This window comes from Geotrypetes seraphini, chromosome 8 (assembly GCF_902459505.1).
Source record: "Geotrypetes seraphini chromosome 8, aGeoSer1.1, whole genome shotgun sequence".
Taxonomy (NCBI): Eukaryota; Metazoa; Chordata; class Amphibia; order Gymnophiona; family Dermophiidae; genus Geotrypetes; species Geotrypetes seraphini.
The window spans coordinates 131,442,286-131,454,501 of record NC_047091.1 but is presented as its reverse complement, the minus strand read 5'-3'; the positions used below and the strand labels follow the sequence as shown (position 1 = coordinate 131,454,501).

At 45.3% G+C, this 12,216-nt stretch overlaps 1 protein-coding gene across 1 annotated transcript in view; it reads left to right on the top strand.

Moving 5' to 3' along the window:
- The first annotated feature begins 3,467 nt into the window (after positions 1-3,467).
- LRRC75B (leucine rich repeat containing 75B) overlaps positions 3,468-12,216 on the top strand; it is a 29,630-nt gene continuing 20,881 nt past the window's right edge. The window contains exon 1 of the mRNA XM_033957263.1: positions 3,468-3,722. Within this exon, the coding sequence (XP_033813154.1) occupies positions 3,468-3,722 (255 nt within the window). The remainder of the gene's footprint in view (positions 3,723-12,216) is intronic.

The following is a 12,216-nucleotide window of genomic DNA, read 5'->3' as shown; positions in this document are numbered from 1 at the left end:
GGATGGGGGATAATGGGAACCCTTGCAGAACTCTGCAGAATGCTTTCCAGGGGTAGGAGAATACTCCTTTCTTTTTAACCATGCACTCTCTATTTTGTAGAAAGTCTGTGAACTAGTCTAACACAGCTCCTGTAATTCTGATTTCAGATAGCTTGGTTATGAGCAAATGATGGTCTACCGAATCAAAGGCAGCGGAAATATCAAACTTAATTGCCGATGCTTGATGGCTGATGCTTAGTAGTTGTTTTACTTTGGTGATTAGGGTGATGATAAGGAGTTCTGTGCTGTGTTGCTTTCTGAATCCATATTGGGATGGGTGAAGGCATGAATGTAGCTCAATATGAGAGGCTTGTTTGCTTACGTGGGTTTCAAGGATTTTTGTTAGAATAGGGATGCCAGCGATGGGCCGGTAGTTTGAAGTTTTGGAAAGGTCTGCTGTTGAAGTTTTCGGTTTGGGTGTGAGAACAATTTTGCCCATTTCCTGGGTAATTTGCCTTGGCTCAGGGAACTATTTAGGAGGTTAGTGAGCTAGGCTATGATTATGGGGGGGAATGGCCGACAGTAGGTAAGCGGGGAAGTTGTCAAGAGGACTACTGCGCATAGTTTTGATACAAGTCTTTTGGTATCGTGGTTGGTAAGTTCAGTGAAGGCGGTCCAGATTTGATCTGCTACAATAGGTTCTTTGTGGGGCTCAGCAGTGCTAGGGTGGTGGTTGCTTTGTATGGTGGACTTTGCAATTTCTGCTTGGACTGATTTGATTTTGTTGAGGAAATAGTCTGCCAGGTCTTGTGCAGATATTTTGTTGACGTGACCGGTTGATAGTTGGTCTAGTGGGATGTAAGCTGTCGTACCAGACGGAACAGCCATTTATTATTGGTTGTTTTATTTCCTAGTTTGCTTGTATAGAAGTTTTTCTTGGCTTCATTTGTGTTGAACTTGTATTTGTTAATAGCTGCATACCACTGTGCTATGTGCTCTGGCTTTTTGCTCTTTCTCCATTTCCTCTCCAATCGTCTGCATTGTTGTTTGTCTGTTCTTAGCGAGTCTGTAAACCAGGGTGAGGTTCGATTTGGTTTTATTTTACATGGATGGAGGGGGGTAATGGTGTCTAGTGTGTTAGTTGTGGTTTTGTTCCAGTTGGTTAGCATTAGAGTTGTGTTTTTCAATGGGGCGGTGAGAGACTCGGATACTGTGTTCCAGAATAGTTCAGGTCTCATCTTTCTGCGCACTAGTCTTGTATCCGTGGTGATCTTGCTGTTCTGGTCTTTGTCTCTGAGATTGAGGCAGAAGTTTAGGAGGTAGTGGTCAGACCATGGGACTGGGAACCATATGACATTGCTAGTGAGATTTATGGAGGAGGAAGATGCAAATAGATCAAGCATGTGGCCTTTTTTGTGTGTGGGCCTGAGTGGGCAATTGCAATTTGGTGGGGGCTTTGAGTTTGGTGACCTCTTTGTTGACCGTGGATTCAAGAGGGAGATTGGTATGTCCCAGGATGATTGGTTTATCATGTTGGCAAGCTAGGTTGATGATTATTTCCGTTATTGTAGTGATGGATCTAGGTTGGGAGTTAGGAGGTTTATAGACCAGAAGGAGTCCTACGTTGTTCTGTGTGGAATTAGTCTTATCTTCCAGTTTGCAAGCAATGTATTCCAAATTGGTGTGAGACCTTGAGTATTTCCGAGATGATATAGGCTTTTTTGTGAATAATTGATAGGCCACCTCCCCATTTAAGTTTTCTCGGGAGATGGAGTATGTTGTATTTTGGGGGGCAGAGGTGGGGGAGTTCTGGGCTACCTTGGTCTTTTAACCATGTTTCCGTGCTAAATACTAGGTCTATATCCTTGGTGGAGATCAGATCATTTATGAGGAATAGCTTATTGACCACTGATCTTGCATTCATGTACATGCAATGGGCGGAGGAGGGTTTGTAATTGTTTGGATTCATTGTTGGGTTGTTGTGTGACTTAGGGAGGGGTCGCTTTCTATGTATATTTTTGTCAAGTCTCTTGGTCCAGATTATGGGAATAAGTTGACCGCTTCCACTACGACCTTCCGTAGGATGTGTAAGAAGTTCTTGTGATCTAGGATCTTGGGATCTTGGGATTTTTGCATTGAAACTGTGGTTGGGAGATATGTTGTGTAGTGCTATGAGGGTGGTGAAAAATAGTATCGGGAGCTGAATGAAGGAGGGCTTCATTTTGTAGTCTGGGGGGGTTGTTTTTTGAAGTTATAAGGCAGTGTGAAATGAGAACAAGTATTGCATGTGAGAGTTAGGGCTGTTGGCTGTTGGGAGGCGGAGCTCGTCTCCCACACCAGCACACCTCCTTCCCTAGCGGTCGCCTGCCGGAGGTCTGTTTGGGGCAGCTCCCGAAACAGCAATGGAGCTGCCCTGCAGATAAGGAGCTTTAAGTTTGCGCTGCTAGAGCTGTTGGGAGGCAGAGCTCGTCTCCCACGCCAGCACAACCCCTTTCCTAGCGGACGCCTGCCAGAGGTATGTTTAGGGCAGTTCCTGAAACAGCAATGGAGCTGCCCTGAAGAGAAGGAGCTTTATGTTTTAAGTTTGTGCCACTAGAACTGTTGGAAGGCAGAGCTAGTCTCCCACGCCAGTACAACCCCTTCCCTAGCAGACGCCTACCAGAGGTCTGATGTTTCAGAGCTGAAGTCTGGGTGAAGTCGTGTGATTTCTTTGCAATGTTTATAAAATGCATCCCCACCTTTATGCCTGCTGTTAAACAGTCTAGGGGTGATTTCTGGAGCTTTGCCCCACCTGTGCTATAGAGACACATAGCTCATTATAAAACTACCCTTGTGGTGGGAGTTTGAGACAGACCTCCACGGGCAGCGATTGGCTCTGGCTCTCCCCATCCTCTTCTTTCTGCCGGAATTTATCAGGGCAAGGAAATCTGCCTTGGAAGTCACTAAATTACACATGTAGACCCTAGGTAGTGTGTTTATCCTATCAGCCTGTCCTACAAATCTTTATAGGCCCCTGTCTTGTTTTTATTGCGATTGGATTTGTAAGCAGTTTGCCCGTGTTCGAAATTCCCATATCAAAAGCGATCATTTATTATTATTTTTTTTTAATTTGTCTCCCCATCTCTAAAAAAACAATCAGTGCTCCAAAATGCCGAAGGAACAAAATAATTTTAGCAAAAGTATGAACGTTTGAGCTGCCTACCTTTCTATTCTGACAAAGAGTAAAGGAGGCTGGGCAATTAACCCCAGATTCCAGGAAGGCCCTGACTGTCCTCTAAGGAGCCGAGGGACAGCACTGGCTCAGACCGGCTGAAATCAGAAGTCAGTCCTGGCTGCCTTGGCACGCCGAAAGCAACGGGAGCGCTGCAGCAAGGCAAGGACAGGAAAGTCTGGGATGCGCTGCTGAGGCGCCCAGAGCCGCGCGGGGCTGATCGGAGCCCACCGAGAGCACAGAGGCAGCAGCACTCAGCCGCCCTGCCGGGAGCGCCATGGGCGGCAGGCTGAGCCGGAGCAGCAGCCTAGAGGGCGAGAGCCCCTCCGCCGAGGACCTGGCTCCGAGCCCGGCCGGCAAGCGCCTCCAGCTGGCCTCCCTCCTCGTCGGCTCCGAGAAGCTGTCCAGGGTGCTGAAGAGGGGCAGCCCGCCTCCCTACGTGCGCCGGGTGGGCTGGATCCGCGAGATCCAGACGCTGCTGCGGGCTCATAAGCAGGAACACGCCGTCCCCATTCTTCGCCTGCTGAGGAAGGTAAGGAAGGGGGCCCGGGAGAAAAAAAAAAGTCCATCGCTGAACACAACTGGGGAAAGAGGGCGGGGAGGTGATCACGCTGAGCGAGTCCTACTGAAATAACTCCTAAGGTTAAACGGGGAGATGGGGATCTAGGGGTTTCTTGCTGCTGGAATTGACCCCCCCCCCCCTCTCTCCAAAAGAAAAAAAAAGAACTCTCTGATCCACGGGAGGAGGGTGTCTTGTGTGACTGTGGACCGATCACACATGGGGACATGTAATGAGCCAGCACGTCTGAAATGTTGCCGGGGATGAGTGAGCTCCTCACCCTTTAGCCTCTCCTAGGTTTATTCCGTCTTGGATTCTCCTAAGCGGGGTTCGGCGCGCAAAGGCCCTACTGGGCTGAGCAGGCTGAACCCAACGACAGCTCTCCAGCCAGTGCTGATGCACGCCAACTTCACTGGGCGGAAGGGTCTCTTTCTATCGCCCTAGCACTAAAAGCCTGATCAATGTCACTTTGTGCAGCCGCAGAAAGTCCCGTTTTTGCATCTAGGCAAAGCCAACGTCTGACTGATTTACGGATTTGTATTGGGGTATTCGTGAAGCGTCATTTGCTAGCTGCAATTATCTTTCTCGCTGGTAAACAAGTCTTGCACTCTCACCAAGCCAACTATATGACTCTAGTTCAGGACATAGATGGGTCCCACTAACCCCCTACGCATTTTCTTTCTTAGGAAAGTGATGGAAATTGATTGACCCACTGCCCTTACTATAAGCATTCATATTACCACCAGCTGTCCTCCTTTCTTACTCATGCAAGAAAGAAAGGGAGAGCTTGATTTAGAGGCTTCATCAAGGCCACGCCCAGCTGCCCTATGTGCTTTTAGCTGCTGGAAACGTCTTCGTAAAAAGCAATACACAGCTGATGCACTGGGGAAAAGAGCCCAACCATTAAGTACCGGTATGAGATTTACAGATTTAACAGTAGGTAAAGGAAGAATTGGACAGTGTAGTTATCAGTCAGGTAAACAAGTCTGAATGAAATCCACCCCTAGGTATTAAAATTAATCGGGGGTATTATGGCACTCCACTGAACTGAATATTTCAAATAGAAGTAGATTACAGACAATCCCAACAAAAAGGGCTTTCTAGCTGCCAAAATAATATCAATTGCAGGCAAGAAATGTAAGTATTATAGTGCCTCAATAAAAGTAATCATTATTTTAGCAAGAATCAATTTCGAGGAAGAAAAACCCCTTAAAGTCTTTATAAAAGAGAAGATGGCTGTATATTTGGAGAACAAGGGATTGATTAGCTAGGCTCTGCATAGTCTCAAGCAGCATTATATCGTGGACTAACCTTGTTAGGTTTTGGAGACTGTCAGTTGAAAACTTGATACAAGAATAACGATTTGCTTTCGACTGCCTGAATTCTTCCAAAGCTTCTAGGGAAAAGTGATCATCTAGGGACTGGTCATTATATTTGGAAGACAGTTATGAATAATTACGGGTGCTACAGATGTACATTGCTTTTTAATATTCCTTTATTTTGGATCAGCACATAGCCACAGCAGTTAGGCGAGTGAAGAAAGGATTAGGGTCGATGGTTCTACCCCATTTAGAACAAAGCAAAAAACTCTGAGCTTACCCTCAAGGAATCTTCCACATTCAGCCAGATGAATGAGAACATTGCCAAGACTGAAATAAATCAGTAAAATGAGACTATCACCAGGGACAGCCCAAGTATCCAGATGCAGAAGGCAAGAATATTTGGCAGGAATTCATACAGGAGCTGTAGACCCATTAGTAAACAAATACCTTCAGTAGATTGACCTCATAATTGACAGGTTACCAAATAACCAAAGAAAATAGTTTATTTCAAAAACTGCTCAGGAAAATGTAATGTTTCTCTCTAGTATATAGACTAGTTTAACTTCTAGACTCATCAGACAGGATGTCTCATTGTTAGAAAAGCAGTCAAAAAGGTCCAAGGTTAGGAGAACCTTCTTGGCCCTGAAAAACTGCAAACATTTTGTCAGGAGGGAAAGACGAACACCTCGAGCAATGCTGGCTAAAGACCACCACAGTTGTTAACCAAGATGTATTTTCTCTGATCTGCTTACCAAGCGGTCAGAACAGAGCTCATTAAGCCCTTGCCAAATCGCACCTCCAGCTGGACAACGATTAGCTCAGAAAATATTACAATAGAATGTGAGAACTGGGGCCAAGAAATACCAGGCGGTGTTGCTCAGTGTTTGTATCTGCAAACTGAGAGAGAGCTATGAGTCATCCCTCCTGGTTCTTTGTGTCTTAAATACGGCATTTCTATGACCTTGTCCCTCGACATTGATGTTCAGTCTCTGTCAAACCAAAGCAAAGTAACCTCTATCTGTTTAGCATTTGTAATTGTGTCATAATAGCAGTGTTCCTTCTCCCCCTTTGGAAGCCTTCATGAAACTCACATGCCTGTGTGTTCATAGTGTGAAGCTGACTGGAATGCCTCTTAGAAGATGTACACAGGACACTGAAATAGGTGCACCATGATGAGGCTTTGGAAATTCCTTTGTGCCCAGCGGATATGCTTTGAACAAAAGATTAAGTGCATCCATAACTTGGCAACTATTACGTATCAACCTTGTAACTATGATGGCTTTTGCTTTGGTGACTTCAATGATTCGGGCACTTGGACTAAACAAAATGGTCCAAATTCATCAATCCCATATCATACATCAGCCAGAGCAAGATCCACCTTGTCAACCTGAGAGGTGCAAAGCTGCTCATTTCACTATAGCCACCCCTCCCCCCAATATCTCACTTCACTTATCTCCCCCTTATGCTCCCCCCCTCCGTGAACTCCATTCATCAGTAAAAGTCCCTCATATTTATACCCTTCTCCTCCACTGCGAACTCCAGACTCTGTCCCTTCTTTCTTGCTGCGCCATATGCCTGGAGCAGGCTGCCTGAATCAATACGTCATGCTCTGTCTCTAGCAGTATTCAAATCCAAGCTAAAAGCCCACTTTTTTGAAACTTCTTTCAACTCTTAATAGGAGCCCGAGAGCTCGTCTCGACGGGCATACCTAACGCGGAGCTGGGAGGCCCGCGTGGTAGCCCGTCGGAGACGCGGGGACGCTGGGGTGAGCAGGAGGCAGGGGATTGGTCGGCAGGTCTTCCCGCCACCGGGAAGACCTGCCATTGGATAGTCGTGGCCGCGGAGGGCGTCGGGAGGGGGGAGGGTTTATAAGTCGGGCCTCGGAGGACTAAAGGCATTTCTGGTCCTCCGAGGCGGCTTTCCCGCCCGCCCACCCTTTGGCTTCTGGGTAGAGGGGGTGAGTTGGGATATTTGGGTGGTATCTCGAGCTACTGGCTGGGCTCATCAGGGGATGAGCGGTGGGCCGGCTGGGAGCCGTGCCTGGTGGGTCAGGTGACCCAAGTTAATGGGGCATGTGGGGGACATGCCACCCCTCAGATTCTTGCTTCATGGCGGGGTCGGGGGCATAACTTGTTTTACAGTAGCTCGAAATAATTTTGTGTTATGTTTATACTGTTTATACATTGATATGTTATTTAACAACCTGTTATGACCAATAAACAGGGCTGCAGCTATTTTTTCACCATAATTAGTGTTGAGTTTTTTGTGGGTGAATGTAGGGGAGGGGTAAGGGTTTGAGATATACAGGTAGCGAGCCTATCCAGATTCCGCTGTTACTCCTACTAACTGCTGTCAGATACCTAAGCTCATAGTATCATTTCTTCTACCAGAATCTCCCCAACTCTGAGATGTCCTGTCTACCTGCCCAAATTAGATTATAAGCTCTTCTGAGCAGGGACTGTCTTTTGTATGTTAAATGTACAGCGCTGCTTACGCCTTTCAGTGCTATAAAAATTATATATAGTAGTAGTAATCCCATTAATATCAGATATAGTCTATTCTTTCTATTTATTTGCTCTTCTACCAATTCTGGCAAAAACTGATCAAGACAAAACATCCATAGGACGTCATAAAACAAAGAATAACAACACAGATTCAAAACATTAAGAACATGAAAAATTAGATATATCACACTTGTACCAATCACCTTTCTGAAGCTCCTCACTTCCATCAAAAGCAATAGCAAACAACGAGCGACAATAACGTTTATGCCACAAGAACAAATATTTGGAATACGTGGGAAAAGATTTGTGTATATATAAATCTATGGCTTGATTCTAGTAAGCAAGTTGATTCTGGAGTCTTATTAAATTATGGAAACTTTTAAGAAACCAACAAGAAAGTTGTTTAGCCTTGAAGACTTTACAGATCCCTTCTTCAGAAGTCCAAGACTGAAATTATTCACATAAAAGACTTGTGAGATCAATGGCATAGCGAGGATATGTGGTGTCCAGGATGATGGTGCCCCTCCCCCACCCTCTTCTCCGACCCCCCCTGCTCTTTCCCGACCCCCCTGCCCCATGCCACCTTCCCCCATACTTGTTCAATTTTCCTCATCGTGTCGGCTATCCCTTTGATGTTACTTCCTAGGGGCGGGGCCTGTAAGTGATGTCAGAGAGAGGCCACACTGACGCAGGCAGCAAGTTCATAATGCTGCTCACACAGGAAAAATTAAAGAGGTACGAGGGAAGGGAAGGGGCGCACATGCGCAGCAGGGGGGGGGGCAGAGAGGAGGACAGGTGCCTGTGCCCTTTACAAAGGCTATGTCCGGGGTGGACCGCCACCACCATCCTCTTACTATGCCAGTGCATACAGATATTTTCAAAAAAACCCTTTCTTTCTGTAAATCAGCTGAAATACTTCCTGAGCAGCCTGAAAAAAGGAACGACCATTAAAAAAAAAAAATCCTAAACTTAACACTGAAGGGAGAACAGGTCAAGTACGCATGGCCCAGATTCTGTATTGTGTGACGCAAGTAGCGCCAGTAGTTGACAATTAACACCTATTAGCTGAAGCCAATTGTCACTAATTAGAAGTACAAGTACAACTTTCTAAGCGCATTCTATAAAGTGATGCATATAAATTCTAGTGTGTGACTCCCCTAAAGGGGTGTGGCCAGGGAGGAACATGAGCAATTTGTGAGCATTCCTAAAGGTTAGGCATACTGTTATACAATATGCTCAATCCACCAAGAATTTAGACACAGGCATTTAGGCCTGGTTTTCATTGGCCAAAATGGGTGTACCGAGATGTTATTCAACAGAAATCAAAATAAAAAATGGTTGTCTATTAGTTGAATAAATATACCCCCAAAAACCATTAAAGTTCAAAAAGGACTGAAGACACAAAACTCCAGATACTTAAATCCCTTACCATATATACTAGAGAATTGAGATTTTTTTTATATAATAAATTATTGAATGAATAAATTATTAAATAGGTATCAAATATGGAGTAAATAAAGGTTGAGACTTTTTTTTAAAATTATTTATTTATAAGACTTTTTTTAAAAAAGTAAGTTAGATGAATGAGAGCAAGTAGTTTAACTATTGATAATGGATTAATTTGGTAGGGAGGTGGGACTAAGCCAGTGATATTAGAGGAGTTAGAGAAATGATGCTTTCTTTCTCTTAAAGATATCCCACAATGGGAGGATGCACTCCATGATCTGAGGCTTGTCCCTTAGTTAATGTTTTGAATTTTTAAATTAAAGTATTAATTAAGTATCTGGAGTTTTGTGTCTTCAGTCCTTTTTGAACTTTAATGGTTTTTTTGGGATATATTTGTACCGAGATACTGAGCATGATTCTACAAATCACTGTAAGTGCCATTCCAATTAACACTGATTTTTTTGGTACCATATGTAGAATTTGGGGGATACTGTACATGAGAAGTGCCTCTGCTGGGTCAGACCAGAGGTCCATCGTGCCCAGCAGTCCACTTGCACGGCGGCCCAATAGGTCCAGGACCTGTGTAGTAGTCCTCTATCTATACCCCTCTATCCCCTTTTCCTTCAGAAAATTGTCCAATCCCTTCTTGAACCCTAATACCGTACTCTGTCCTATCACGCCCTCTGGAAGCGCATTCCAGGTGTCCACCACCCGTTGGGTGAAGAAAAACTTCCTAGCATTGGTTTTGAATCTGTCCCCTTTCAACTTTGCCAAATGCCCTCTCGTTCTTGTGGTTTTCGAAAGTTTGAAGAATCTGTCCCTCTCCATTTTCTCTATGCCCTTCATGATCTTGTAAGTCTCTCTCATTTCCCCTCTAATTCTCTTCTCCAGGAAAAAGAGCCCCAGTTTCTCCAATCTCTCAGTGTATGAAAGGTTTTCCATACCTTTTATCAAACGCATCGCTCTCCTCTGAACCCTCTCGAGTATCGTCATATCCTTCTTAAGGTACGGTGACCAATATTGGATGCAGTACTCCAGATGTGGACACACCATCGCCCAATACAACGGCAGGATAACTTATTTCGTTCTGGTTGTAATACCCTGGTTGTAATACCCTTCTTGATTATACCTAGCATTCTATTCGCTCTCTGTATACATTTCTGTGTGGACTGTCCAGATTTTCAAGCAGAAGTATGTATGTACTTTGAAAATTTTGCAAAGAAAACTCTGCCTTAATGTTTATACCCATTCTTTTGGGTGCACAAATTTTTGAGGGTTAAATTACATGCATAAATTCAAATTTTCAAAAGTTTATACCCAAGTGCAAACTCATCCCCATTCCCAGCCCCCATCCCCCCACCCCCAACCCTCCCATCAAATAGTGAACAAGCTTGCTTGTTTACAGACTGTATCTAGGGAAGTTTTATATCAGAGTATCTCTGTGAGCAAAGCAATGTCTTTGACAATTACTCTTAACGAACTCTGCTGTGAGACTCATTGTGGTGGAAACCTTTTAATGATGATCTTGGCACTGGCCATAGCAATTGCTGACTGTATTATTTCCTTGCAGATAAACATTTTACATGTTACATATGTACTCCCATATCCCCTTCCTTCCATTATCAATCCATGGCAGATCTTTTTAAGGTACCTTCAAGATCCTTCATTTGGCAAATTTCTCCTAGTAGTGATATGTCACTCAGCCATTGTAGCTGTCTGTTACAAGTTGTAATGAGGCAAACTGCATGCTGAAGTTTGTTTAGCAATATGGGTTTTCTGAAGCAGCCTCTGCGAAACGCGTCGGAACCCAAAGTTTTCAAAAGATATAAGATAAGTGCATATATTTTTTAACTAAACAAATGGAATTTGTGGATTTGGGCAGTATCACTGGTGCAATGATTGGAAGTAGTTCAGACAAGCTATTGGGAAAAATTCCTGGATAGTGGTCTCTTTGATAACACTTCTGAGCACTTTGAAAATATATATTTCTAAACGTATAGTGGTTTGCCTTTTGAAAACAGGCATTTTCTTACTGCCGACTTTGGACATCTAGCGCCATACGTCCAAATCAGACTTATGTTTTGAAAATGCCCTTCCATGTGCCAACACTCTTGCACCATTATCTACAGCACCTTCTGCTGGGAGCAGTGGCATAATAAGTGGGGAGCGGACCGCCCCGGGCGCCATCTTGGTGGGGGTGCTGGCACTTCTCTACCCCCCATGCCATGCTCGCTCTCTCCTTTCCCCACCCCACCCCCAAACCTCTTTAAAATCTTCACCAGTGTGAGCAACTACTCTAACCTGCTGCTCACAAAGTCCTGACTCCCTCTGAACCACTTCTGGGTCACGGGGGCCAGGAAGTGACATCAGAGGGAAAGCCAATGCCAGTGAAGCAGCAGGCTGGAGAATCTGCTCACATGAAAATTAGAGGTACGAGGGTGGGAATGAGGGTGCAAGTGTGGCATAGGGGCGTGAAAGGAGCGGGGTGGGGGGCAGAGAGGAAGGCATAGGGGGTTGGCGTGGAAGGAGCAGGAGAGCGGAAAGGAGGCCCACCACCCTGGGCACCTCCCACTCTCACTATACCACTGGCTGGGATAAACTGAGACTGCAGGAGCAGTGAGGTGTCCTGTAGTCAGCTCACCTGCACCAGTCCCTACAACACCTGCTGGGAGAGGCTGAGATTGCAGGAACAGTGAGCTCCCCTACATCCTGCACTTCTATACTATTTGCTGGAGAGGTTGGATCTACATGGTTTGTGAGCTACCCCATAGTCAGTGCTCCTGCAACACTCTCTACAATACCTCCTGTTGAGAGAGTTTGGGACTGCAGGAGTGGTGAACTCCCATACATCCAGGGATCCTGAACCATTCCCTAATGCGCTTCCTGCTGGGAGGAACTGTGAGATACCCCCACACCCACAACTCCTGCACTATGTTCTATAATGTCTCCTACTGAGAGAAGCTGGGATTATAGGAGCTGTTGGCTCCCACCAGGAGTCCTGAACTGTTCCCTACAACACTTCCCCATTTCCCACTAAGAAAGGATAGAACTTTAGGGTCTGTGAGCTCACCCATTCAGCACTCCTGACCTATACAATTCCCTATAACAACTCCTGCTGGGAGAGGCTGGGACTGCAGGAGAAGTGAGCTCTGCCATAACCAGCGATCCTACATTCTTCCATGCTTTCCATTCCTG